General features: G+C 34.0%; 1 protein-coding gene across 1 annotated transcript in view; it reads right to left on the bottom strand.

The window, feature by feature from the left end:
* Window positions 1-13303, bottom strand: part of LOC107725744 (guanylate cyclase soluble subunit alpha-2-like) — a gene marked incomplete at its 5' end in the record, with an annotated part of 23684 nt that extends 10381 nt beyond the window's left edge. Inside the window, 4 exons of the mRNA XM_016535129.1 lie at window positions 7720-8543; window positions 10718-10833; window positions 13093-13154; window positions 13254-13303. Of these exons, the coding sequence (XP_016390615.1) occupies window positions 7720-8543; window positions 10718-10833; window positions 13093-13154; window positions 13254-13303 (1052 nt within the window). The remainder of the gene's footprint in view (window positions 1-7719; window positions 8544-10717; window positions 10834-13092; window positions 13155-13253) is intronic.
* Window positions 13304-13907: the final 604 nt, after the last annotated feature.

The raw sequence follows: 13907 nt of genomic DNA, 5'->3' as shown, positions 1-13907 counted from the left end.
CGTTGCCACAGACGGACGGCACCAGTGCGCTCACCACACACCAGCTACAGGTGGAGAGGAGAGAGAGTCATAGAGTCAAGCAAGTGGCTCTATGGATGGAACGATAGAATGACAGAATGAATGATGGATGGATGGAATGCTATAATGACAGAATGAATGATGGATGGATGGATGGAACGATAGAATGACAGAATAAATTATGGATGGATGGAAGGAAGGAACGATAGAACAAATGATGGATGGTTGGATGGATGGATGGAACGATGGAATGACAGAATGAATAACGGATGGATGGATGGAACAATATAATGACAGAATGAACAATGATTGGATGGATCAATAGAACAAATGATGGATGGATGGAATGATAGAATGACAGAATGAACGATGGATGGATGGATGGATGGATGGATGGATGGAACGACAGAACAAATTATGGATGGATGGATGACAGATATGAACAATGGATGGATGGATCAAAAGAACAAATGATGGATGGATGGTTGGACGATGGATGGATGGATCAATAAAACAAATGATGGATGGATGGATGATGGATGGATGGATGGAACGATAGAATGACAGACAGAATGAATGATGGATGGATGGAACTATGGATGGATGGATGGATGGAACGACAGAACAAATGATGGATGGATGGATGACAGATATTAACAATGGATGGATGGATCAAAAGAACAAATGATGGATGGATGGTTGGACGATGGATGGATGGATCAATAAAACAAATGATGGATGGATGGATGATGGATGGATGGATGGAACGATAGAATGACAGAATGAATGATGGATGGATGGAACTATGGATGGATGGATGGATGGATGGAACGACAGAACAAATTATGGATGGATGGATGACAGATATGAACAATGGATGGATGGATCAAACAAATGATGGATGGATGGAACAATAGAATGACAGAATGAATGATGGATGGAATGATAGAACAAATGATGGATGGATGGATGGTTGGACGATGGATGGATGGATGGATGGATCTATGGATGCATGAAATGATAGATAGAACTATGGATAGATGGATGGATGGAATGATAGAATAATAGAACAAACGATTGAAGGATGGAGGGGTGGATGGATGGAAAGAGAATGTATGATAGATGGACAGATGGATAGATGAATGAAAAAATAGATGGAAGCACATTTCATTACTTTGATTAATGAAATAATATTCACAACAAACAACGTCTTGTTTTGGCTGTGAAATCAGTTGAGAGATACAACAGTTTGCTCATAACACATGAAGACAGTCAGCAGTCGACACTGCTAGTCTAGTGATGGAGTCAGAGCACAGATTTACTGCTGAATCAAACAATTCATAATCAGTTTGTCTCTGCAGACGCTACAGGTGCGGAGAACAGACACGCTGATGCAACTGACACCTGACTTTCATTTCATCATCAGTTCCTCTGTTTAATTATTTATCTTCTCTGTTAGCAAAGCCACCTTGATTCGGAGCTTTCTAATGTAGCTGTGTTTTACATGACAAGACAACAAACGGCTTTCTGTGACACACTAAAACACGTTTACACACATCAGATCTGACAACACCATCCTTCAAAGAACAACAGATTAAAGAGAACGAGGGCTGAAGAGGGGAGCTTTAAAAAGACATTTGCACTCCAGAGCGCAACGAGGTGCTAATCAGAGAAAGAGCGTTACTATTCATACAATTCATACTGATGTATCGATAGCATTGACCTCGTAGTCACATTCAGTTTGCATCTGCATCAGGGTTATTACCGTTAACTAAAACTAAATTGTTAATATTTTAAATAAATAAATAAATAAATATATAAATCTTTAAAAAAGTTTTAAATGTATTTAAATTAATATTTAATATAATTATTTTTTTTATTACATTAGTACTTAAATCTTAAATATTTTTGTAAACTTAAAATAATATATAAATATTAGATGAAAAACTAAACTTAGAAATGGCTAACTGAAATAAGTTTAAGTAGAAGCACTAAAACTAGAAATAAACAAAAACTAAAACTGAAATAATAATGAGATACAGACATATGCTTAAAGAAATTAATCAATTAAACTAATTAATTAACAAATTAAACCTAAATAGTTTAAAAAGAACAAAAACTAATAAAAAGGACATAAGTACAAAACAAAATTATAAGAATGTAAACTAAAATGAAATGCAAAATGAGAATATTAAAATTCAAAATATTAATAAAAACTATAACGGTATATAAATAATACTAAAATAACACTGTTCTGCATGAATGTTCGTCGATATTAATTGAAAATGTAAAAAGATGAACAATTCAGAAATAATATGGGCACCTTTTACATAGTATTTTTAACATAATATGAATTTAGATGCATGATTTCTGTTCTTGTACACTATTTAAGACAGATATAATATTATGCTAATTGGTTTCCATTTTTGTTGCGTCATACCAAGGTATTATAATTATAGTTGACAAAATCCCAAAACATAAAAAACAGTTATGTTAACTAAAATGTTAACTGAAATAAAATGTAATTTTAAAACACTTAAAGTTGTTATATTTCAGGTAACTGCCAGGGCAACATTTCTCATTTTCATTTAGTTTAGTTTGATGCACTAAAATAACTAAAAATGAAATTAAAAAAAAAAAAATACAAACTATATAGAGAAATAAAAAAATAACACAACAAAATAACTAAAACTTCAATTAAAATTCAAATAAAAACAGAAAATATAAAAATAAAAACTAACTAAAAACATGAATAATATTTATTAATATATAACAAAATAAAATTAATAATACTATAATAATAACACTGAGAAATGTAATGTGAGAAAACAAAACTAGAGCCCTCCCATGATAATGAATGCAGCTGTCCACACTGTTGATTATAATCTATTTTTGTCGCATTGCATCACGCTTTCTTAGTGCTGACACGGTGTTATGCTGTTTATTCATATTTGTTCACATTTATCATCCTCAGTCCAGTAAGCAGCTTCAGGACACACACACACACACACAGAAATGCAATGTGATGTGATAAAACAAAACTAGAGCACTCCCATGATAATGAATGCAGCTGTCCACACCGTTGATTATAATCTATTTTTGTCGCATTGCATCACGCTCTTTTAGTGCTGACACGGTGTTATGCTGTTTATTCATATTTGTTCACATTTATCATCCTCAGTCCAGTAACCAGCTTCAGCACACACACACACACACACACACACACACAGCTTGAAGAAAAGTGCTTTGTTCCTAAGTTTCTCCTAACACAATCACCACTGTACCCCAGAGCGAGGCACTGCTGTCTCCAGCGGAACAGCCTGTTCCTGCCATCAGCACCCTGCAACTTACTCTGGGTAAAAATAAAAGCTCCTGCTAAATGACGTGAATCGAGACGAAACTCTGAAATTTATCACTGCTTTTGAAGTATTTCTTATATAGTTCTGATGTGACAGCAGGAAAAATAATGCAAATAATACAAAGTCATATAATCATACATAGTTAGGATTACACAATGAAAAGGCAGGATTTCATGAAAAATGACAATACAAACAGGAAGTCAGTTGGACTGAATGTATCCAGTACTTTCATAATTTTGTACTGTATTTTTGACTCCTATCTAGAAAAATTTTAAAAAGGGAGAAAATGCATAGTAATTGAGCAAAACTATTTAGAAAAATGTTGTTAATTGATATAAAGCTTAAATACAATAAAATTAAATTAATATTGTCAATTTCCCTATTCAGAAATTCATGATATAAATTTTGCATATTATTGTATTACGTTCTTGGAAATATTATTACATTTGATGTTTTTAAAGATTTCAATTTAATCAACACTTTAATCTGGGTTCTGATTTTTTTTTTTTTTTTTTAAATGAAGCTGAATTAACTATTTTTGCTTATTTTATTTCAGCTAGTTGCCATGGCATTGTTTTTCATTTTCTTTTAGTTTAAGTGCTAAAATAACTAAAGCTAAAACTGAAATAAAACTTAATAAAACATATACTGCATAAAAAATATATAACTAAAATTTAAAAGAAAACAGAAAATATACAAATAAAAACTAATCCAAAATATCAATAAAAAATTAAAGTATATATTTTTAAATAATTAATAACAATAATTAAAAAACAACAAAAACATTAACTGACATTTAAATTAAAGCATAAAATATAAAAATAAAACCTAATTCAAAATATTAATAAAAACTATAGGCTAATAGTATCTCAGTGGTACTAAAATAACACTGTGTCAACTTTGTATATTATTGAATATTTATTATTCTTATTATTACATTTGAATGTTTTGATTCAATAATACTTAAATCTGGGTTCTGAAGCAAAACCAGTCTTGCATGGTTCCCATTCATTTTCTCCATAGGGATTGCAAAGAAATTCTTCAATAAGATTCACTGTTGACAAATCAACTATTTTTTTTTTTAATATTTACATTTGCAGTACAGATATATTACGTACATCTATATTTCTATAAAGCTATCTATAAAGCTAAAATAACACTGTGTCAACTTTGTATATTATTGAATATTTATTATTCTTATTATTACATTTGAATGTTTTGATTCAATAATACTTAAATCTGGGTTCTGAAGCAAAACCAGTCTTGCATGGTTCCCATTCATTTTCTCCATAGGGATTGCAAAGAAATTCTTCAATAAGATTCACTGTTGACAAATCAACTATTTTTTTTTTTAATATTTACATTTGCAGTACAGATATATTACGTACATCTATATTTCTATAAAGCTATCTATAAAGCTTTACAAACTACAGTTAAAAATCTATTTAGTGAAGTGTCCTGATATCACACGACTCGCTCCTCATGGGATTCGAACCACTGTCCTTCCGGTTACCAGCACTGAGCCAGCGCTGTGTGTGTGTGTGTGTGTGTGTGCGTGTCTGTGTGTGTGTGAGAGAGTGTGTGTGTGTGCGTGTGTGTGTGCGTGTGTGTGTGTGTGTGTGTGTGTGTGTGCGTGTCTGTGTGTGTGTGAGAGAGTGTGTGTGTGTGCGTGTGTGTGTGCGTGTGTGTGTGTGTGTGTGTGTGTGTGTGTCTGTGTGTGTGTGTGTGTGTGTGTGGTAAAGCTCCTCTCCAGGTTGAACGGCATCAGAACATAAGCTGCAGCTCTGTCCAAATCATTTCATAATAATCTGCACAGATTTAAGAAATAATCCTGCGGGTTTGGCAACAGCTTTTAGCCATGGCAAACTCTGTAATTAGGACACGTTCCTACTGTCTAATGCTGCCTTCAAGTCATGTGAGAATGATCATATTTATGAGATGAGCGTACATGAACACCCCCAAAATGTTGTAATTATTAGAGGGAGACCTGGGATTTTCTTCAAGCCAATTAAAGGATTATGAAGATAACTGATTTACATATGGATCATTGTAAATGTTAATTAGCTTTAATGCATTTGGACTCAAGTTGAGAGTTGACTTTGCTCTTTATTTTGTTGAACCAGCGCTAAAATCTTTCTTGAGATGTGAAAATGAGAAGAAATACGAACAAGTCTATTTAATTCCGGCCAAAATCATGTCGAAATCAGTGTTAGCCTATTTTAATGTTATTTATAAACTATTATTAATATTAAAGTAGCTTTTTCTCTGTTTTCATTTTTTAATTTCTTAGTAATTTTATGTGGTTTTGTCATTTTTGTATTTTTTAATATTTCTAAATAGTTTTAGTTTTATTTCAGTTAATAATTTTAGTAATTCAACCTAAACTTGTTTCAGTTAGCCTAGTTGCCAAGGCAATATTTTTAAAAAATTTCATTTAGTTTAATTTTTCATTTGTTTATATATTATTTCAACACATTTTTAGTAGTTTTAGTTACTGATAACAACAATGAACTCAAAATTACGACTTCTGAACTGAAGGTGACTTCTGAAGGTGGCTTTAGACACAAAAAATAAAGATTTTTTTGCTATTGTAATTTTTTTCTATTACATAAAACTATTTTTATTTTATTTAAGTAGCAGGATGGCATTGACAAACTCACAATATTACTTTTTCCAACCAATTAGCCAATCAAATCATGTGTCTGGTATTTTCTGTCGGCTAGAATCAGAACTAACAATGCACTGTTTGTGAATTAATCATTTCCGAGTCTGTTCATTTTAATGAATCGTTCAAACAGATTGCAAAAGAGTCTGAATCAGTGTAAAAAAACATCAGTAATTTTAGTAATTCAGTTTAAACTTATTTCAGTCAGTTGCCATGACTACATTTAAAAAATTACTTTTAGTTCTGTGAATTAATCATTTCCGAGTCTGTTCATTTTAATGAATCGTTCAAACAGATTGCAAAAGAGTCTGAATCAGTGTAAAAAAAATCAGTAATTTTAGTAATTCAGTTTAAACTTATTTCAGTCAGTTGCCATGACTACATTTAAAAAATTACTTTTAGTTTAAGTTTTTTTTAAATAATATTTATATTACATTTTTAGCTTTATTTCTGTTTTTAAAAAGTTTTAGTTTCAAGTTTGTAATTTTTAGGGATGCACAATATTATCGGACTAATTTCGGAATCGGACGATAATGGCTTTAAATGTAAATATCGGCATCGGCCCGATATAAAAAATAATGCCGATATGTCTTGCCGATAAGAGGAATACATTAACTCACATGTGCTCAGGGTGTGCTAGCGATTAGATCACATCAACAGTGTGATTAGATCAGGTCAGCATTGTGGCTCATTCTTGAAGCAAAGTTTTACCTGAATGATGAATAGATTCACATTTTTGGATCGCTGCGTTTAAACTGAGAATGCACATACAGAATGACGCTTTCGGTGTGTGATAAGAGTAAACAGTAAAAGCAGGTGCCGTGGCAGCAGCGGCAGCCTCTCCCGGGTCCTAATGCCCGCCCGCTCAGAAAAGAGTTTTAATTACGTAGGGGGCGCTGTTGGCCTACTTCGAATAAAATGAAAGCAAAATACACAAATAATATTATGAGCTCTAAAAGATTTTCAGAATTTTTACAACTCTTTTGCTTTAGACCATTTACAAATGTTAAATCATAAAATAAAATGTTAAGGTTAACACTGCATCTTTCTGAAAAAAAAATTCAGTGATTAATATATAGTTTATTTATAGTTATCTTCAAATATTCAATGTACTGTCATTATAAAAGAACTTTATTATTGTTTATTTAATTCTAACAAATAAGTTCTTGTTAAAAACTAACCAAAATTAAAAATAATTATATATCGGTATCGGCTATCGGCCAAAAAGAGATGAAAATTATCGGCATATTGGATATCGGCAAAAATCCATTATCGTGCATCCCTAGTAATTTTAGTACTTAAACTTATTTTAGTTAGTTGCCAATGCAACATTTTAAAATTTACGTTAATTTTTTTCATCTTCTATTTTATTTCAGCTTTATTTCAATTAACAATTTTTTTAATGTTTTTTTTTCCACAAATTCTGAATGAATAATTTTTGAGTTGGTTCCTTTCAATGAATCGTTCAAACGGGTTGCAAAATAGTCTGAATCGGTGTAAAAAAAAATGTAATCTGTCAAATTATTGCTGACTAAAATATGACATAGATTAAATTATTATACTTGGACAGTTGTTGAACTGAAAGCATTGGGCGGCACATGCTGTTGAGTTAATAAGAGCATGTTTCACACCTAAACAAACACAAATTCACATCTTTTACCCAACTGATTCTCTTACCTTATCTCTGCTGTCGAGTGCCGATCCGTCAGGTCGCGTACGAATGGTGAACGGCGTGGACAACCGGAGCAGAATGTTCTGGAAGGAACAGGGGATTCTGGGAGAAACCAGCTCAAAGCTGTTGTTGAAGGTGAGCGTCCGGTGCGGGTCACTCTTGGCCTGTTTTCGAAGCCCCTCCCCGACCTGCAGGACCTCCATGTTGGGTCCCAGAACCAGGTGAAAGGGAAAGGCCCGGCAAAACGTGCTCAGACCGATGCGCAAATCCAGCGGCGAGCGCGACAGCTGGCGAGATGCGGCGGTGTGCGACGACGAGGATGCGGGTTGAGTCCGAACCTCTCGAATGAGGAAGGACAAACAGGCGGGCGATGAAGATGACGGCGGAGATGGAGATGGAGATGAAGATGGGGAGGAGTCAGCAGAGAGCTCGCTGTCTTCATTGGCCGTGTGCAGCCACGTGGGAGGAGCTTCCTCCACCGAAACGTCTGATTGGTAGATGCGTCGTGCGGCGGCTCGGATCAAGCCCGGCATGGCCACGCCCACAGTAGTGTCGGGGTTGAAGCAGTGGAGGAGAAGAGTCCGTCCCACGTCGCTCTCCGCATTCGTCTCTTCGCTCTCCTGAGGAGCGTCTTTGCATAGGAAAGAAGGAGCCTCGGACAACGCTCGGCGACCGCAGGACGTTCTGATGTGTTCTAGAAGAGCGTCGAAACCATTGAAAAAGTCCTGCAGGTTTCCTCCAAGAGCTCGCAGAACCCTCTCGTTCTCCTCCAGACACAAGCCAAAGAATTCCTCCCCAAATCGGCCACGTATGTCGGCAAAGTCCACGCCTGTAAAAAAAATAATGCAAAAAACGATAACTTTGCTTAATAATCTTTTAATAAAAAAAAATACATTACTAGTCGATATTTACAAAAATGTGAGGGGTGTACTCACTTCTGTGAGATACTGTATATATATAAAATTATACATTAAATTAAAATGCATAAAATTTATTATTAGTGTTAATTTCTTAATATATATATATATTTTTTAAGAAATGAACAATTATAATACATTTTATGCATTTTAATTTAATTCTTAGTTAAATAATAATTTTTTTTAAAATAAATTATTACTTTTATTCAACAAGGATGCATTACATTGATTAAAAGTGACAGTAAAGACTTTTATAATGTTACAAAAGATTTAAATTTCAAATAAATGCTGTTCTTTTGAACTTTCTGTGGACACTGAAAAATAAAATGTATCAGTTTCCAAAAAAATATTCGGCAGCACAGCGGTTTTCAACATTGATAATAATCAGAAATGTTTTTTGAGCAGCAAATCAGCATATTAGAATGATTTCTGAAGATAATGTTACACTGAAGACTGGAGTAATGATGCTGAAAATTCAGATTCGATTACAGGAATAAATTACATTAAAAAATATATATACACATAGAAACATTTTATTTTAAATTGTAACAATATTTCACAATATTATTGATTTTACTGTGTGTTTAATAAAATAAATCCAACCTTGGTGAGCATAAGTATGGAAGCTTGTTTCCACCATAGGATAAAAAATAAAAAAGGTAAATGCAACTTTTTATCTCACAATTCTGGCATTCCTCTCAGAATTGTGAGATAATAATTCGACTGTGAGATATAAATTGCTAGAAAAAAAATCTGAATAGTGACATAAAAGGTCATAATTACCGTTTTTTTTTTTTCTGTGGCAGGAAAAAAATGTTTAAAAAAAAGATGTAAAAGATGTAAAATCAGAATTCAGCAGGAAAAACATAAAAATTGCAAAAATTTGTGCAACGCATTTTATGGACAACCTAGAAGAGTACAAGGCTGGCTGTGCACAAAGGCTATTCTGATTAAAAAAAAAAAAAAAAAAAAAAGAGTCAGAATTTTGAGATATAAACTCAGAATTCCCCCCCAAAAAAGTAAAAATTGCAAAGTGTTACCTTAGAATTCTGTGGGGAAAAAATCAGAACTGCGAGATGTAAACTCACAACTGCAGACGTGTAAGATAAAAGTCACAACTACCTTTATAATTTTTTTAGTCCATGGCAGAAACAAGCTTCCAAACTAAAGAGACTTCTTTATGAAACCATTTAAAAAATCTTACCAACCCCAAACAATTGAACAGTGGTGTATATTAAAATGAATTCATATTTGTATTATGCAGTAACCTCTGAGTAAAAGCAATGCAGCACTTGAGAGGTAATACGGCATGCCGTTGAGTGGCTTATTGCTTTTATAAACATAGCAGCATTGCGTTATAATATGGAACGTACAGTCACAGATTATTACTGACATTTACATCGGAATGAACACGGCTCATGCAATCTGTATTTAGCAGAACTATCTGTTTTATAAACATGCTTTCACATAAAGATGGAAAGTTTAAAGGTCTGGCCCCCAGCGAAACCATTGATTACCAAAATAATCAATAGCTGCAGTATAAGCGCGTCGTGAAACGCTGTGGCTCTGCAGCATAAAAGCGAGATGCGCAGTAGGTTTAGCTGGGCAGGGCTCAGTTCAAATGGCTCATTGCGGTTTATTTATAAATGTGTTCTCGTTAGGGATGGCAGAGTTAGTATCTTAGCAACAGCTCGGGAATGGAGACTGCAGCAATGGAGGGAGTTTTTAGGAAAGTGTCAGTGAGCGTGTATTGAGGTCAAAGTTTTGCCGTTTTGTGTGTGTGCACTAAAGCGGCATGATTTGGTCAAAAAATCATGAGAAACATTGCGTTTATGATGCAAAATAAAGCTAAAGCACTTTGTGTTGTCAATGCATGCTAAAAGTGACCACTTTGCAGACAAAAAAAATATATATATTGAGCCAACAAAAAAAAGTCACATGCATGCTTGAGTATGCATAGTATACTCTGAAGTATGCATGACATATACTGTATTTATTAAAGTAAATTGCAGCATTTTAAGGTTTAATAATTGCACATGGTCATATTGAGATTTCTATTTATTGCACAGCCCTAGTGTGTAATTACCTAAAATAGTTGCTGTGTATTTCAGTATTCCTGAGATGTCAGTCTGGCTGTCACAGCGAGAGTTCTCAAACAAACACTTCTGCTCGTCTGACAAACTTCGTACAAACTCTTGTCCACTGCAAGAGAAAGAGAGATTGATTAACATTTACCAGGGTAAGAGTTAGGAAAAAGGGTAACCAAAATATCAAAAGAAAATATTATAGCTCAGAGGTTTCTCTTTCATATCTCAGGAGAACTGAAGGTCTTGATTTCATCCATTTACATTTGCATTTCAACTTTGTCTAAGATATTCCTATGGATGAATAAAAATAGAAATAAATGAGACCCCAAAAAGTATTTGGACACTTATAAATGTTTGCATGTCAAGTCAAGATAAATGTATTTGTATAGCACTTTTCACGATACACACTGTTTCAAAGCAGCTTTACAGAAAATCATGATGTTAATATTTAAATTATAATATCTTTTAGTTGCATTTAGCAGATCGGAGCTGGGTGATAATATAGTTAAATTTTATGACAATATAAACAATCTAGCAGATGAGATTTGCTTTATAGTTTATATCACCCTATGTGAATATTCTGTTGAACATACGTATATATCTAACTTTATATAAAGAGCTGGGTTATAGTATAGTTACATTTTGGACGAAATAAAAAAAATTCGATATATAGGCTAGTATATATTGATTTACATGAGTGCACTGTATGAGGATAAATTTAGACATACTTATATATTCATTTTTATATAAAGCAGTAGAAATTAATATACAGGTGCATCTCAATAAATTAGAATGTCGTGGAAGAAGTCCAGTGTTAAGTTTCCACAGTCTGTGATGATTTGGGGTGCAATGTCATCTGCTGGTGTTGGTCCATTGTGTTTTTTGAAAACCAACGTCACTGCACCCGTTTACCAAGAAATTTTGGAGCACTTCATGCTTCCTTCTGCTGACCAGCTTTTTGAAGATGCTGATTTCATTTTCCAGCAGGATTTGGCACCTGCTCACACTGCCAAAAGCACCAAAAGTTGGTTAAATGACCATGGTGTTGGTGTGCTTGACTGGCCAGCAAACTCACCAGACCTGAACCCCGTAGAGAATCTATGGGGTATTGTCAAGAGGAAAATGAGGAACAAGAGACCAAAAAATGCAGATGAGCTGAAGGCCACTGTCAAAGAAACCTGGGCTTCCATACCACCTCAGTAGTGCCACAAACTGATCACCTCCATGCCACGCTGAATTGAGGCAGTAATTAAAGCAAATGGAGCCCCTACCAAGTATTGAGTACATGTACAGTAAATTAACATACTTTCCAGAAGGCCAACAATTCATTAAAAATGTTTTTTTTTATTGGTCTTATGGAGTATTCTAATTTGTTGAGATAGTGAGTTGGTGGGTTTTTGTTAAATGTGAGCCAAAATCATCACAATTAAAAGAACCAAAGACTTAAACTACTTCAGTCTGTGTGCATTGAATTTATTTAATACACGAGTTTCACAATTTGAGTTGAATTACTGAAATAAATGAACTTTTCCACGACATTCTAATTTATTGAGATGCACCTGTAGATACAATATGAGCTGAAATAAATAAAAAAAAATTTTTAAATCAGGCAGTTGAGATTTGCTTTATAGTATATAATGGGTGTCATTGCATTTGTACAAAATGTCAAACCAAGTGTCATTTATTGTAACGAAAACCGCACACATTTTACAAGCAACAAATTTTGATAAAAACCTAAAACGTCTGTTAGATTTGAAACGATTAATCATTAGATCTAGTGTTCAAAATGGGTTACTTTGTTTTGTTATTTTGCATCACATGACATGAAATTCGTTTGTTTTGTGAATTTGGTGTCAAAAATGCACTGTACTGTATGTAAGAGCATCCACCTTATTTTGCAAAACAGAAGTAACGTTAAACTACTTCCTGTGAATGTGCGAGACTTCCGATTCATTAGCCGCTACAGGTAAATAATATCAAAACGCAATAAAGAGTAAAACTAATTGCGCCACAAACCAGTGTGTTTACGATTATGATAATACATTAAAATTATATGATAACAAATACCAGTTTGCAAAATCAAGCAGCATGAAGGACAAGTAAATATGTCACCGGATGTCTCGCACATTCAATTACAAAAAGCCACGCCCATTCTTACGTTAAAACCATAGACTGTATAAAAACAGGATAAAACTAAGGTGGATAGAGCTATAAAATTATGCGGAAAGATAATATGCCAGTTCATATTAAGACTTCTGTCTTTTGTTTGCAGACTTTGGTGTGTTAGCATATTTTGAGACATGGTTGAGATCTCTTCTGAAACTCTATTTTCTCATTACTGTCTAAGAGAAACAGCTGACATGTCGTGATGTACCTGATTTCCCTCTGTCTGTAAAACTCCACCGTTCTCTGCAGGGCCAGCTGAATTGTCTGGGTCTAAAAAAGAAGAAAAACAATGCAGTCAGAAGTTGTTCGACCCAGATTCACGAGTGACACTACAAAGACACGATTTAACTGGTAAACAACAGCACTCGCATCGCACTTGTCCAAACACTGCTCTGCTTCTAGAGCTCCTTTCACAGGATCTAATTAAAACGGATTCAAAAAACATCAGACACAACTAAATCAAATGTTAAAGCAACTGTATGTATTTATTTATTTTTTTTACCTGAAATATCAAAATCGTTCCCACTCTCCTTCAAACGTCTGTTCTATGAGTAAATTTAGTAAGCGGGTACGAAATTCCGTGAAAAGTGCGGATTGCTTTACGGCAACAACAAATGCACATTACATTTATATTTTTTCATCAGGTTAGACATTGATTATTTATCACTCAAATCCGTTTATCTACTGCTGCGTTCAAGTCCTCCTGGGACGTTCGTACTTACGAGTTGACAAGTCGTAATTACGACATCAGGTGCGTTCAAGTCAGTTTAGTCGGCACAAGATGGTGGTGTACCTTCTTTTAATAAATTACAAGAAAATACAAACAGGGTCTGCATTTTTTTACTTGGATTTCAGCTGCGTAACAAGAACATGACGAATTTAAGTTTATAGGACAACTAAACTATCAATTTAAACAAAAAATTTACCGTCAACTACACACGTATTGCATCCATCGATTCTGCCATGTTTCTCATTGATACGCCCCCAACTCGGAAACTCGGGGCTTAAAGAAAATTTTGAGTT

This window comes from Sinocyclocheilus rhinocerous, unplaced genomic scaffold (assembly GCF_001515625.1).
Source record: "Sinocyclocheilus rhinocerous isolate Xijiao unplaced genomic scaffold, SAMN03320098_v1.1 scaffold215, whole genome shotgun sequence".
NCBI lineage: Eukaryota > Metazoa > Chordata > Actinopteri > Cypriniformes > Cyprinidae > Sinocyclocheilus > Sinocyclocheilus rhinocerous.
This window is presented reverse-complemented; position numbering and strand designations above follow the sequence as displayed.